Genomic DNA, 14,632 nt, shown 5'->3' with positions numbered 1-14,632 from the left:
CTTGTTAGACTGTGAGACACTCAGATGACCACAAGTTAAAAACATGCACTTATGATAAAGTTTCTATTTCAGATGCTGTAAAAATGGTGGATGAAGCCACTAAGGTAAGTTGTATCTGGTCATATTATCAACTTTTAGCTCAACCATACACCAAATAGTCAAAGCTGAACTTCTCACCCAAAGTCTGTCTTAAAGTTAACACATGTGGTAGTGGTGATTGTGTGAAGTCACTAAGTTACATGACTCTTACCTGCAGTTTAGTAAAATTATGCATCCTTTTCTTGTTGAAAAAATATGCATACATGTAGACCTACCATGAGGTAGCATTTGGGGCCTGTTGGATTAAGGTCACTGTGGCTAAAAATATGGAAAGTTTATGTTCAGTTAGGATGGAGAAAAATAGAACATGTGTGACGATCATAATTCAGCGCAGGACTTTCTATGTCAGTAATTTTATGTCATCTCTCTAGTTCACTTTTGTTCAGACCAAATACTGTTTATTCTTACAAAATGTCATCGTTTTTTGCATATGGAATATTATAATGCTTTTTCTCCACTCAGTTGAACCTTTGATGTTTGTCACAAGTGTTTTTGCAACCCAATTAAAGAATCAATTAGCTTTGACAATGGAGGAGCCCTTATTTAATCTATAACTGCTCCACATGAACTAGCTTTTTCTCCTGTTAAGAGAAGAGTCTACTTTGAAAGTTTATTGCATAACATGTATGATAATTGGGATGGCTTATTTAGGAATTTTTCAGCAATTAAGGGATGTGTTAAGATGTGTTAAGATGACATCTGAATCAGAATTGTTGCTACAGTGACAAGCCATATTATTCTAGGGGAAACTCTGATTATAACTTACATTAAATATTGCCATTTTATTATTTCAGAAACTGAAAGACCCAAAGTTGGTTGTGATTTCCAAAGACAAAAGCATGTCGAACACATCTCTAAACTCAAATGCCTCTCTGGATTCTCTCCAGTTTGATTATAGTGTAACGGACACCTCATTGAAGAAATCTCATTCAAACTTGGACATAAACTTGTTGTCTGACCAGGATTATTTTGATAGTTCTTTGCACGAAACTAAGTCTTTGACTGAAATGGATAATTTAACTGTGCGTATAAGTCCTGAAAAAGTGATACAGGTGCCACTTCTCAATGAGGCGCAAATGAGGGCCATAACAGGTAATGTGTGCAACTGTTAAAAAAGAGCTTGGCTGGAATTCATGGCATGTAATTCTTTGCATGTTGCTAATATTTTTTAGTTAAGAAAGAAAATAATTAAATAAATGATTGTTTTATGTTAATGCTTTGCCAAGGTTGACTAGTTTTTTTTTGCATCTGAGGATTTTTATTTGTATGTCAGAAATGTAGGTAAGAAGTTACAATTAATCAAGGTATAATTTGCTGTCTTGTCTTTAAAGATCTTATATTTGAAGCCCAATAAGAAACCAATTGAAAACAATATCCCCTTAATATCACAGCATGTCTTATCAGAAATCTGTCAGATCTTACATGTTACATCTTACTTTGTCATTCCCATGAAGCTAACCCAGGTGTTTTTAAGTGGGAGGACAATCATCACATTGTCCTTAATATGTTTATATAAAAAACAACAACAGACTAATGTGTGAAATTTGATAAAATCCTGTGTGTGAAAACAGGATTGATATGATTCACACTGACTTTGAAGTAAAATCATGTTCAACACATTGCAGAATTACAAATGTTTAACAACAGCTGGCCAGAAATTTAACAATTTTTGTAAAACATATGAAAAAAGGTGGTATATTTAATACAGACAATCTTTTTAAGCCCCCTCATCACATATTAAAACAACAAAATTAGCTTTTAAAAGGATATTTTATTATCAAAAATATGCAAATGCCTTATTAAATGGTTATTGTTTAACATGGATGTTGGTAATTGTAATTTAATAATTCTATTTTTATAGATGTTTTTATATACGCTGCATCCAAAAACCTGTCTCACCTGATATTTTCTGTGGAGATGTATGTAAGTGATTCAAGGTAGCTGATAATGTTTGGCCCTCTTTTTTAGCTCATCTATTTTTTGAAAAAAAATTATGAGCTATTGTGATCACCTTGGCGTTGTCGTCGGCGTCAGCGTCTGCATCTGCGTCCGGTTAAGTTTTGTGTTTAGGTCCACTTTTCTCAGAAAGTATTAATGCTATTGCATTCAAACTTGGTACACTTACTATCATGAGGGGACTGGGCAGGCAAAGTTACATAACTCTGGCATGCATTTTGACAGAATTATTTGCCCTTTTTATAATTAGAAAATTGAAAATTTGGTTAAGTTTTGTGTTTAGGTCCATTTTATTCCTTAAGTATCAAAGCTATTGCTTTCATACTTGCAACACTTACTAACTATCATATGGGGACTGTGCAGGCAAAGTTATGTAACTCTGACTGGCATTTTGACAGAATTATGTGCCCTTTTTATACTTAGAAAATTGAAAATTTGGTTAAGTTTTGTGCTTAGGTCCACTTTATTCCTAAAGTATCAAAGCTATTGCTTTCATACTTGCAACACTTACTAACTATCATAAGGGGACTGTACAGGCAAAGTTATGTAACTCTGACTGGCATTCTGACAGAATTATGGGCCCTTTATATTTAGAAATTGAAAATTTGATTTAAGTTTTGTGTTTTGGTCCACTTTACTCCTAAAGTATCATAGATATTGCTTTCATACTTGGAACACTCACAAATTATCATAAGGGGACAGTACAGGACAAGTTGCATAACTCTGGTTGTCATTTTGACAGAATTATGGCCCTTTTTTGACTTAGTAACTTTGAATTTATGGTTAAATTTTGTGTTTAGATCCACTTTACTTCTAAAGTATCAAGGCTATTGCTTTCAAACTTCAAATACTATCATGCCATCATGAGGGTACTGTACCTGGCAAGTTGAATTTTACCTTGACCTTTGAATGACCTTGACTATCAAGGTCAAATAATTAAATTTTGCTAAAATTGCCATAACTTCTTTATTTATGATTAGATTTGATTGATACTTTGACAAAACTACTCTTACCTGACATACCACAATAGACTCCACCCAAACCATCGCCCGTGCCCCCCCCCCCCCCCCGAATCCCCCCCCCCTTATTTTTTTATTTTTATTTTGTAAGATCATCTCACAAATGACCACCACACCCTCACACTATACCCCCCCCCCACCCCACCCCCTCCCCAATTTTTTTTTTTAAACGGTTAAAAAACAAAACTATTTATTTTGATTATTTTATGTTTGAAATACGGTCCAACCATCGCACCCAAGAATCCCTCCCCCACCCCCCTCCCCCCCACCCGAATCCCCCCCCCCCCTATAATTTTTTTTTTTTTTTTTTAAGATCATCTCACAAATTACCACCACACCCTCACACTATACCCCCCCACCTCACCCCCCCCCCCCATTTTTTTTTAAACGGTTTAAAAAACACAAATATTTATTTTTATTATTTTATGTTTGAAATACCGTCCAACCATCGCACCCAAGAATCCCCCCCCACCCCCCCCACCCCCCCACCCCCCCCCACCCCCCCCGATTTTTTTTCCCTTTTTTTCGCATTTTTGGAAGATAATGTAATAAATGTCCGCATCCCCACACAATGCACCCCTCTTCACTCCACCCCTCCCTCCTTTGTGATTGAAAATGAGAGTCCCTTCACCTTTAAAAAGAAAATAGATGAGCGGTCTGCACCCGCAAGGCGGTGCTCTTGTTTTTAAAGATCATCTAATAAATGACTACACCCTCACACTATACCCCCCCCCCCCACCGCCCCCCCCCCCCCATTTTGTTTTTGAAACATGGTTAAACATAAAATGTTTTTTTTATTATTTTATGTTTGAAATACCGTCCAACCATCCCACCAAAGAATACCCCCCCTACCCTCCAAATTTTTTTTTGCATTTTTTGTGCATTTTTTGGAATATAATGTAATAAATGACCACACACCCAACTATACATCCCTCTCCACTCCACCCCTCCCTCCTTTGTGATTGAAGTATTGAGCTCGGTCCCTTCACCTTTAAAAAGTCTGCTTCCGCAAGGCGGTGCTCTTGTTTTAATTATTATGCTCCCCAAAAATATTTTTTGGGGGAGCATATAGTCGCCGCTTCCTCTGTCCGTGCGTGTGTCCGTCCGTCCGTGCACAATTTGTGTCCGGGCTATTTCTCAGCAATTAATGACAGGAATTCAATTAAACTTTATGGGAAGCTTCACTACCAAGAGGAGATGTGAATATTATCAGCCGGTTCTGGTCGGATGATTTTTCACAGAGTTATGGCCCTTTGAAATTTTCCATTAACTGTACATATAGTGCAATTCTTGTCCCCCCCAACTACTAGACGTTTCCTTTTATCTGAATATATAGTGCAATATTGTGACCAAAAAAACCTTTGGGGAGCATCACCCGTCTCCGACAGTTTCTTGTTCATATTGTTGCTTCATTGTCAGACCCTACACCAGACAGTGAGGTGAGGAACCGTCTCCTGGCAACCGCTAAGTCAAAAACCAACACAATCTCATTAGAGGGCAGACGTCTAGTCAGTGATAAGGAGTGGGCGCTGGTACAGGAAGAGGTTAGTCACTCAGCTGTATGGACTGGCTATCTCATTTTGACCTTTTGTGATCGCCTTTTGTCTGTTATGCGTTGTAAACATTTATCGTGTTTAACTCTAGAGGCCACATTTATTGTCCAATATTCATGAAACTCGGTCAGAACACATAACCCAATGATATCTTGGACAAGTTCGGAAATGGCGGCAACATTATTTTTAACGATATCTTGGATATGTTTGAAGATGGTTCTGGTTTGTTCAAAAACATGGAAGCGATTTTTAGCTCAGCTTTTGTGATTGCCTTTGTCTGTTGTACATCATGCAGAGTCAACATTTGCCTTGTTGGCCACATTTATTGTACGATCTTCACGAAACTTGGTCAGGAGATTCGTACCAATGATATTTTGGATGAGTTCGAAAATGGTTCTGGTTGGTTGGAAAACATGGCCACCAGTGGGCAGGGCATTTTTCCTAATAAGGCTATAGTAAAACTTTTTTAACACTTACACTTAATCACTTTCAATCTGTATGAAACTTTATGTTCTGTTGAAATACATGGCAGTGTTCATTTGCATCATTTTGGGAATGGGACAGGTCCCTTTAGATTGGGAAAAATTGCAAGTGCTTTGAAATTGAGAACTATTATGTTTAAGTTTTCAATATCATATTTTACTAAGGGTAAACTTCTAGATCTGTATGGGAAATGAACTAAATGTTGAGATCTATAAATAAATAAATATATATAATTTTTATGCCTCTGGTAGGGTGGCATGTAGCATTTGAACTGTCTGTCCGTCCGTCCGTCTGTCTGTCAGTCCGTCCGTCCGAAAAACTTTGACATTGGCTATAACTTGCAATATTGAAGATAGCAATTTGATATTTGGCATGCATGTGTATCTCATGGAGCTGCACATTTTGAGTGGTGAAAGATCAAGGTCATCTTTCAAGGTCAAAAGTCAAAAAATACAATCCAAGGGAAGTAATAAGCTTTAAAAGGGAGATAATTTTTAAACCTGCCTAATGATATATTTTAATTTTGTTTCAAAGCGGCGCAATAGGGGGCATTGTGTTTCTGACAAACACATCTCTTGTTTGAAACCTTCAATTGGGAATTTGAGGTCCCATTTGGTGAAAAATATATACTGTTTACAATTGAAGAACGAGTCCGAATAATGGCCCTGATTTTTACAAAAAATTGTTTGATCGTCTTACAGTGCGTTTTCATGAGTGCACTTGTTTGATGGTCTTGCAGTGTGTTGTCACGAGGTCATTTGTTAGATCGTCTAACGGTTCGTTCTCATGAGGTCACTTGTTTGATTGTCTTATGGTGCGTTTTATTGAGGTCACTTGTTTGATCATCTTACGGTTTGTTCTCTAGAGGTCTCTTGTTTGATCGTCTTACTATGCGTTTTCATGAGTTTCACTTGTTTGAACATCTTACGGTGCATTCTCCTGAGGTCACTTGTTTTATCGTCTTATGGTGCGTTCCCATGAGGTCACTTGTTTGATCGTCTTACCGTGCATTTTCATGAGGTCACTTGTTTGATCGTCTTACGGTTCATTCTCCTGAGGTCACTTGTTTGAGCGTCTAATAGTGCGTTCTTCTGAGGTCACTTGTTTGATTGTCTTACGGTGCGTTCCCCTGAGGTCACTTGTTTGATCGTCTTGCCGTGCATTTTCATGAGGTCACTTGTTTGATCGTCTTGCCATGCGTTGTCATGAGGTCACTTGTTTGATCGTCTTGCCGTGCGTTTTCATGAGGTCACTTGTTTGATCGTCTTGCCGTGCGTTTTCATGAGGTCACTTGTTTGAGCGTCTTACAGTGCGTTCTCCTGAGGTCACTTGTTTGATCGTCTAACCGTGCGTTTTCATGAGGTCACTTGTTTGATTGTCTTGCCGTGCGTTTTCATGAGGTCACTTGTTTGATCGTCTTGCCGTGCGTTTTCATGAGGTCACTTGTTTGATCGTCTTACCGTGCGTTTTCATGAGGTCACTTGTTTGAGCGTCTTACGGTGCGTTCTCCTGAGGTCACTTGTTTGATTGTCTTACGGTGCGTTCCCCTGAGGTCACTTGTTTGATCGTCTTGCCGTGCATTTTCATGAGGTCACTTGTTTGATCGTCTTGCCATGCGTTGTCATGAGGTCACTTGTTTGATCGTCTTGCCGTGCGTTTTCATGAGGTCACTTGTTTGATCGTCTTGCCGTGCGTTTTCATGAGGTCACTTGTTTGAGCGTCTTACAGTGCGTTCTCCTGAGGTCACTTGTTTGATCGTCTAACCGTGCGTTTTCATGAGGTCACTTGTTTGATTGTCTTGCCGTGCGTTTTCATGAGGTCACTTGTTTGATCGTCTTGCCGTGCGTTTTCATGAGGTCACTTGTTTGATCGTCTTACCGTGCGTTTTCATGAGGTCACTTGTTTGAGCGTCTTACGGTGCGTTCTCCTGAGGTCACTTGTTTGATTGTCTAACCGTGCGTTTTCATGAGGTCACTTCTTTGATCGTCTTGCCGTGCGTTTTCATGAGGTCACTTGTTTGAGCGTCTTACGGTGCGTTCTTCTGAGGTCACTTGTTTGATTGTCTTACGGTGCGTTCTTCTGAGGTCACTTGTTTGATCTTCTTGCCGTGCGTTTTCATGAGGTCACTTGTTTGATCGTCTTGCCGTGCGTTTTCATGAGGTCACTTGTTTGATCGTCTAACCGTGCGTTTTCATGAGGTCACTTGTTTGATCGTCTTACCGTGCGTTTTCATGAGGTCACTTGTTTGAGCGTCTTACGGTGCGTTCTCCTGAGGTCACTTGTTTGATCGTCTAACCGTGCGTTTTCATGAGGTCACTTGTTTGATCGTCTTGCCGTGCGTTTTCATGAGGTCACTTGTTTGATCGTCTTGCCGTGCGTTTTCATGAGGTCACTTGTTTGATCGTCTTACCGTGCGTTTTCATGAGGTCACTTGTTTGATCGTCTAACCGTGCGTTTTCATGAGGTCACTTGTTTGATCGTCTAACCGTGCGTTTTCATGAGGTCACTTGTTTGATCGTCTTACCGTGCGTTTTCATGAGGTCACTTGTTTGAGCGTCTTACGGTGCGTTCTCCTGAGGTCACTTGCTTGATCGTCTAACCGTGCGTTTTCATGAGGTCACTTGTTTGATCGTCTTACCATGCGTTTTCATAAGGTTACTTGTTTGAGCGTCTTACGGTGCGTTCTCCTAAGGTCACTTGTTTGATCGTCTAACCGTGCGTTTTCATGAGGTCACTTGTTTGATCGTCTTACAGTGCGTTTTCATGAGGTCACTTGTTTGAGTGTCTTACGGTGCGTTCTCCTGAGGTCACTTGTTTGATCGTCTAACCGTGCGTTTTCATGAGGTCACTTGTTTGATCATCTAAAGGTGCGTTCTCCTGAGGTCACTTGTTTGATTGTCTTACGGTGCGTTTTCATGAGGTCACTTGTTTGATGGTTTTGCAGTGTGTTGTCACGAGGTCATTTGTTAGATCGTCTTACGGTGCGTTCTCCTGAGGTCACTTGTTTGATCATCTTACGGTGGGTACTCTAGCTCTTGCTTAAGACGACTAGTTCTGGTTCTATCAAGGAAACTCTAGAGTGTGTCAATAGGCCTCAACATTTAGACGCTATCAAGCTTAAAGCAAAAATAAATAGTTTTTAATAAGTTTGTATTTTTATAATCAAGCTTTATTCAAGAATGCCTAAATTAAGGTACATTTTTAGCTGCGTACAGCGCGAGAGAAGCTAGGCCGTCCCTGTGATATGTGCAATAACTATGAGGCACAGCTGCAGTTGGTGCAAGACAATAGTCGCAAAGAGCAGGCAAGCTACCGTGCCCTGGAGCGCGAGTCGAAGGCAGAGAAACAGACGATAGACAGTCAGAAGAAGTACATCTGTGAGCTGGAGGAGAGTCTCAGGAAAGCTGCCAGCGAATCAAGTGAAGAGGTGAGGTGACAAGTCTTCATGCTGCCCATGCATATGTGTGCTGATGCTAGTGAAAGAAACAACAATGCATTAATGAACGATGTCAAGAAGTCCCTCTAGCCATTAAAATATTGTACCCTAAAAAATTGTAATAACAGAAACATGATATTTTTAAACGAAGAGACTGTTACCAAATAGTCAGAGCTAAACTTCTCTCTTAAATGTCAGCATTTCCATTTCTGTCATCGTCAGTATTTGCTGTGGTTAAAATAAACATTTATAAGTACATGTAGCAGTATTTTATTACTATTGTGAAGGTTTCTGCAGTTTTGACCAAGACCAAAGAGTGTGAAAAATACATACAGGAGTTAAAGCAACAAACCAACTCAACACAGCTGGAGTTACAGGATTCACTGGTAGGTAGTTTTATCATGATGACATGATTATATTGTGATTTTATACTGATTAAGTATGCCTCGGGCAAGGGTGACACTGTTAAATTTGCAATAAATACACTTCAACACCGTTATTTCTAAGTCGTCGGGACCGTTAAAAAAACTTCGGATTAACGATAATTCGAAATAAACATTTGACAAAAGACTTCTTTGATTCCTTAAAAATAAAACGTTGTGGCATTCGCATGGTTCGGTTACATGCTTACTTAAAAACGTAAACTAGTCAGATAGCAATAGATTTCTACTCGTAACAAACGGGGGAATAAAACAATTATTTTTCTTGTTTTTATTTTTCTCTAATTACAGAACATATAAAATAAAACGAATAACACAAATTATCAGACATACATACATATGAATACATTTTCGGAAATGAATTAACCTTTTTTTAAATAATACGCGATGTCTCTCTGAACACTGGCGTTCGCGCAGACGACAAAGGTGTAATTATCGGCTTTTGACGCGCCACGACAAAGGTGTGAAATAACGCTCAGTATTTTGCAGTTTTGACTTCGAATTAATGATTGATAATTAGGTGCGAATTATAGTGTTGGGACCGACAGAATCACTTCGAATTAACGATTTCTTCGGTTAAACGAAGTTCGGATTAACAATGAAATTTTACATTAAACAAACAAGAATCAAAATCGGGACCCGAAAAATACTTCGAAATAACGGTGACTTCGGATTATCGGTGTTCGAAATAACGGTGTTGAAGTGTAATGGATTTTGAAGTTATTTGTGTTTTGTCCATCATTAACATTTTATGTGTCACACCTTTCTTCATACCTTAAAGGTCGAGGTCACACACAGAGGTCAAAGGTCAAATATGGCCATAAAACATCATTTTTATTCCTGTCTCAGCAACAACATTGCCATATAGAGATGGATTTTGAAATCAATATTCACAAATGTAGACCATCATAGAAGTATGACTTGCACGTGACACCTGTGTCCCTACCTCAAAGGTCTAGGTCTTGTTGAGAGGTTAAATTGGCCATCAGACGGCATGAACATTTCTGTCTCAGCCAGAACTTTGCAATATGTTGATGGACTTTAAGACACTGGCAAAAAAAGCAATACACCATTAGCTGTAGTGTGGCATGTTATACTCTTTCCCTACCACAAAGATCAAGGTTCATTTTAAAATAGTGTCTCACCCAAGGAAATAGATTATATTATTATATTGCATAATTTACCATGCCCTTTTGCTTATTTGCTATTGACAAAAACAAAACAATGTGTGAGTTGTTTTGTAATTTCTACTGATTCCAATCCCAAACTGATAGTTATTTTAGCAATACACTTAGTGATCAATTATTGTTAAATAATACATCACTAACTGCCATATTGTTGCCCCCATTCAGAGAGATCTGACAAAGGAGAGGGAGGGACTGCAGAAGGAGCTGACCCGTCTACAGGAGGAGAACGACTCACTGCAGGCCAAACACTCGAAGCATGCAGGGCAGTTACAGAATGAGGATATAAACCTGCCTAACAACCTAGATGTAAGTGTGCCTGAACTCTGTCTGGGATTCTCTGAATATTGGCTTCAGAAGATACAACAGTCAGGTGGAACTTGTACAACAATTATCTTGTAGAAATGCTTGACCTATGGTTTAGTTTGCGTGATGGTTTTGGCAAAAGGCTTTTAACTGTGTCATAAATTGATAAATTGTGAAAGAATATTCTAAAAAATCAGTGTACAGTCTAGGAACTATTAATGTTGTGTAAATTATATGTAAATTGTTTTTAAAGCATTTGTGTTGTTCCATATAAGATTTTTTTCAGGTTGATGTTAAGAAAGTATGTATATTATCATCCATACATAGATCCAATCTATATGAGAAGCGCCTTATATAGCACCGCCTATTCCTTGTCCTATCAGTTCACAACAACCATTCTGTGTGAGCACCCATCAATACATACACAAACTTAGTTGTCTAGTTCTGAAAGTGTATTTTGTAGACTTCCCATCCTGAAGCTTGTTAAATGCTAGATTTTGTTGCGTACATTTTGTTTAAAGGAAGTACATGTTCAGCTGTAATAAAACCAAGGGAAGTAATATTTCAGAATTTTATCATTGGAAGGAATCCTATTTGCTGTATTATAACCAAGCTCAAATTGGGCCTCAATGGGGACTGAACCTGGGACCACCCAGTTCCTTGGCCAAAGCAATACTTTGTCATATAAATTCTAGCTCATGAAGTAAGGCAGTTTAAGGGTTGCTAACACCTCACCCTAGTGCAGTATTACTGCCTTAAAAAACTGTGGAGACTCTTATATTTTCATAATTTTACTTTAGTAATCAAACGTATTAAGTCATTGTCTTTACTGTTTCAAACGTGTCAAAGACTTTTACCTACATATAGAACCAGCATATACATGTGTTCTGTGGAGCTGTTTATACATCATGCACATATCGTAATTACTCTAAATTTTTGGACACGCTCTTTTATAGCAAAATAATTATTTTTAGTGACTTAATTTTTGTAGGTACAGGTTTTTGTCCATTATTAATGTATCTTAATTTTCGTATATTATATAATACAGTTCTATTCTACAGTCTAAGGCACTGTTTTTCCTTATCTTGTCTCACTTTGAGCATGGATTTTTACAACAGGATTAAGGTCCTAAAACTTGGCAGATGCATGCCTAAGGGCAATGGACCATTACATTCCCGCAATCGAGTAAATAACCATGTATACTGGTAGAAAACAATAGATTTACCCTACAGCATTTGAAACAGCAGAATGTTATATGTTTTGACTTTTTGCTTCTGTCATTTCAGGCAAAAGTTAGCAAAGCTAACAATTATTTTACATTAATTTATTGCTTTTATTTCTATATAATTATAATTACACCTTAATTTTTGTCTCTAAATTTTTTGATATTTTTTTTTTTTATATTTGTGGTATCTAAATTTTGGGATACGAAACAAATAAATATTTTTAAGAGTAACTACGATAATCCCTTTTCTATTGAAAGAAATTTAATTTTGATTACAGCTATTTACATAGGATTTTTAGGGAGATACATTTTACAATAACTGCTAGCAAACACCTGATGTCAGTTACATATTACTAGGAGGTTGATGTAATTTTTAGCTTGACTTTTTGACAAAAAAGCAAACATTTCTAAACATTTGTCATCAAACATGTCAAAGACAAGTTTTTTTGTAGAAATGAGTTCCTATACCAAGTTTGGTGACTCCAGTATGAATTTTGTTTAAATTATGGCCATTTTGCACTTTCTTTTGCATATACATGTAATGGGATTTTTATGCAGTTGGTGGAGTTAAGGTAAAGGTTGCTAGGATAGCAAAATTGATTCCTCTTAATTTCTTGATATTAAAACAACCTCGTACATTATTATGCTGCAAATCAAGCCCTTGCTTTGGTTTGCACAGGGGATAGGTGGGGTCAAGGTCAGAGTAATGATACGGAAGTATCTGCTCAATGACTCAACAATCAATTTAGCTATTGTAATAAATGTTACTCTATCTAAACCTAATATCCAGTACTTAATTGAGTTTGCAATTTGCATGCATGAGGTCAAGGTCACTATTACTGAAAATCGAAAAAAACAGTGATTACTCAATTTAGTCTGAGGCCGTGAATCAACATAAATGTCATTTGAGACTTCAGATGTTGTCATGGTCACAATTACTAATTATTGATAAATGGTTTCCACTCAAAAACTCAATAATAAATTGAGCAATTGAATTGAAACTATGTACATGAATGCCTTTTATCCATATCTAGTTTGGGATTGAATACTGGCTGTGTATATAGATATAGAATAATTGTTTGTTTATGACAACTAAAAATAAATTGAGCAATTGCAATAAAATTGTGTACACGCATTCTTTATCTCCAGGGATTAGACAGTGTTATGTCACAGTGTTGTGTGTGTTGTATGTCTTACTTTCAATCAGGTTGCCTGACATAATGTGGAAGGCGGTCAACAAAGTGTCTTATGAGGACCCCTTGAGTTCTGTGATGTCTAGAACATATAACTTCATATTCCCTGCACATTGAAGTTGTAAGGTGGGGGCTATACTGGTATCCAGTTGTCCATCTGATTTATGTCAGTCCCTATGTCCATCATTCCTGGGAATATCTTAAAAACTCTGGGATTTCAACTTAAAAATTTTGAGGAAGGACAAGCATGCAGGGGTTTGTCAGTGACAATGACTCTTCTATTTAGGAAATGCATGCATAAAAGTAATGTAACAAAAACCTTATGTTGACCATTTTATAGGCTGTGTTTGCCACTTTTGGTCTTGTGTGTCAGCCTAATCAATACATACATACATGACCTGCTGCTGAGTTAACAAGAGAAGAAATATCTTCTTAGGAAAAAATCTATCTTAGGAGGAAAGTGTCGTTCCTGATTAGCCTGTGGAGATTGCACATGCTTATCTGGAACTACACTTTACACGAAAGCACTTTTTGCAGGACATGCAGCTACTGTTGCTGCGTTACCGAGAAGAGATCATAGCTGCGAAGGTTGCCAAGGAGCATCTGGAGGAAACACTGAGGAGTGAGCTGATGTTCCTCAAGGACCAGGTGATCTCAGAGCAGCAGGAGAAGGCAACTGTGGAGGAGACTCTCACCCAAGAGATCAGTGGGCTACAGGAGAAACTGGGTATGGGTGCATTATCAGTGGGCTGCAGGAGAAACTGGGTATGGGTGCATTATCAGTGGGCTGCAGGAGAAACTGGGTATGGGTGAATTATCAGTGGGCTACAGGAGAAACTGGGTATGGGTGCATTATCAGTGGGCTACAGGAGAAACTGGGTATGGGTGCATTATTAGGGGGCTGCAGGAGAAATTGGGTATGGGTGCATTATCAGTGGGCTGCAGGAGAAACTGGGTATGGGTGCATTATTAGTGGGCTGCAGGAGAAACTGGGTTTGGGTGCATTATCAGTGGGCTGCAGGAGAAACTGGGTATGGGTGCATTATCAGGGGGCTGCAGGAGAAACTGGGTATGGGTGCATTATCAGTGGGCTGCAGGAGAAACTGGGTATGGGTGCATTAACAGTGGGCTACATGAGAAACTGGGTATGGGTGCATTATTAGGGGCTGCAGGAGAAACTGGGTATGGGTGCATTATCAGTGGGCTACAGGAGAAACTGGGTATGGGTGCATTATCAGTGTGCTACAGGAGAAACTGGATATGGGTGCATTATTAGTGGGCTACAGGAGAAACTGAGTATGGATGCATTATTAGTGGGCTACAGGAGAAACTGGGTATGGGTGCATTATCAGTGGGCTACAGGAGAAACTGGGTATGGGTGCATTATTAGGGGGCTGCAGGAGAAATTGGGTATGGGTTCATTATAAGGGGGCTGCAGGAGAAACTGGGTATGGGTGCATTATCAGTGGGCTGCAGGAGAAACTGGGTATGGGTGCATTATTAGTGGGCTGCAGGAGAGACTGGGTTTGGGTGCATTATCAGTGGGCTGCATGAGAAACTGGGTATGGGTGCATTATAAGGGGGCTGCAGGAGAAACTGGGTATGGGTGCATTATCAATGGGCTACAGGAGAAACTGGGTATGGGTGCATTATCAGTGGGCTACAGGAGAAACTGAGTATGGGTGCATTATTAGTGGGCTACAGGAGAAACTGGGCTTGGGTGCATTATCAGTGGGCT

The 14,632-nt window shown here is 38.8% G+C and overlaps 1 protein-coding gene across 2 annotated transcripts in view; it reads left to right on the top strand.

Annotated features, from left to right (window-relative positions):
• LOC127854935 (rab GTPase-binding effector protein 1-like) overlaps positions 1-14,632 on the top strand; it is a 73,685-nt gene that overhangs the window by 47,161 nt on the left and 11,892 nt on the right. For both annotated transcript variants that reach the window (XM_052390098.1, XM_052390087.1), the window contains exons 11-17: positions 73-104; positions 894-1,191; positions 4,494-4,618; positions 8,316-8,537; positions 8,834-8,932; positions 10,339-10,479; positions 13,432-13,621. In XM_052390098.1, the coding sequence (XP_052246058.1) occupies positions 73-104; positions 894-1,191; positions 4,494-4,618; positions 8,316-8,537; positions 8,834-8,932; positions 10,339-10,479; positions 13,432-13,621 (1,107 nt within the window). The remainder of the gene's footprint in view (positions 1-72; positions 105-893; positions 1,192-4,493; positions 4,619-8,315; positions 8,538-8,833; positions 8,933-10,338; positions 10,480-13,431; positions 13,622-14,632) is intronic.

Source organism: Dreissena polymorpha, chromosome 1 (genome assembly GCF_020536995.1).
Source record: "Dreissena polymorpha isolate Duluth1 chromosome 1, UMN_Dpol_1.0, whole genome shotgun sequence".
NCBI classification, from domain to species: domain Eukaryota; kingdom Metazoa; phylum Mollusca; class Bivalvia; order Myida; family Dreissenidae; genus Dreissena; species Dreissena polymorpha.
This window is presented reverse-complemented; position numbering and strand designations above follow the sequence as displayed.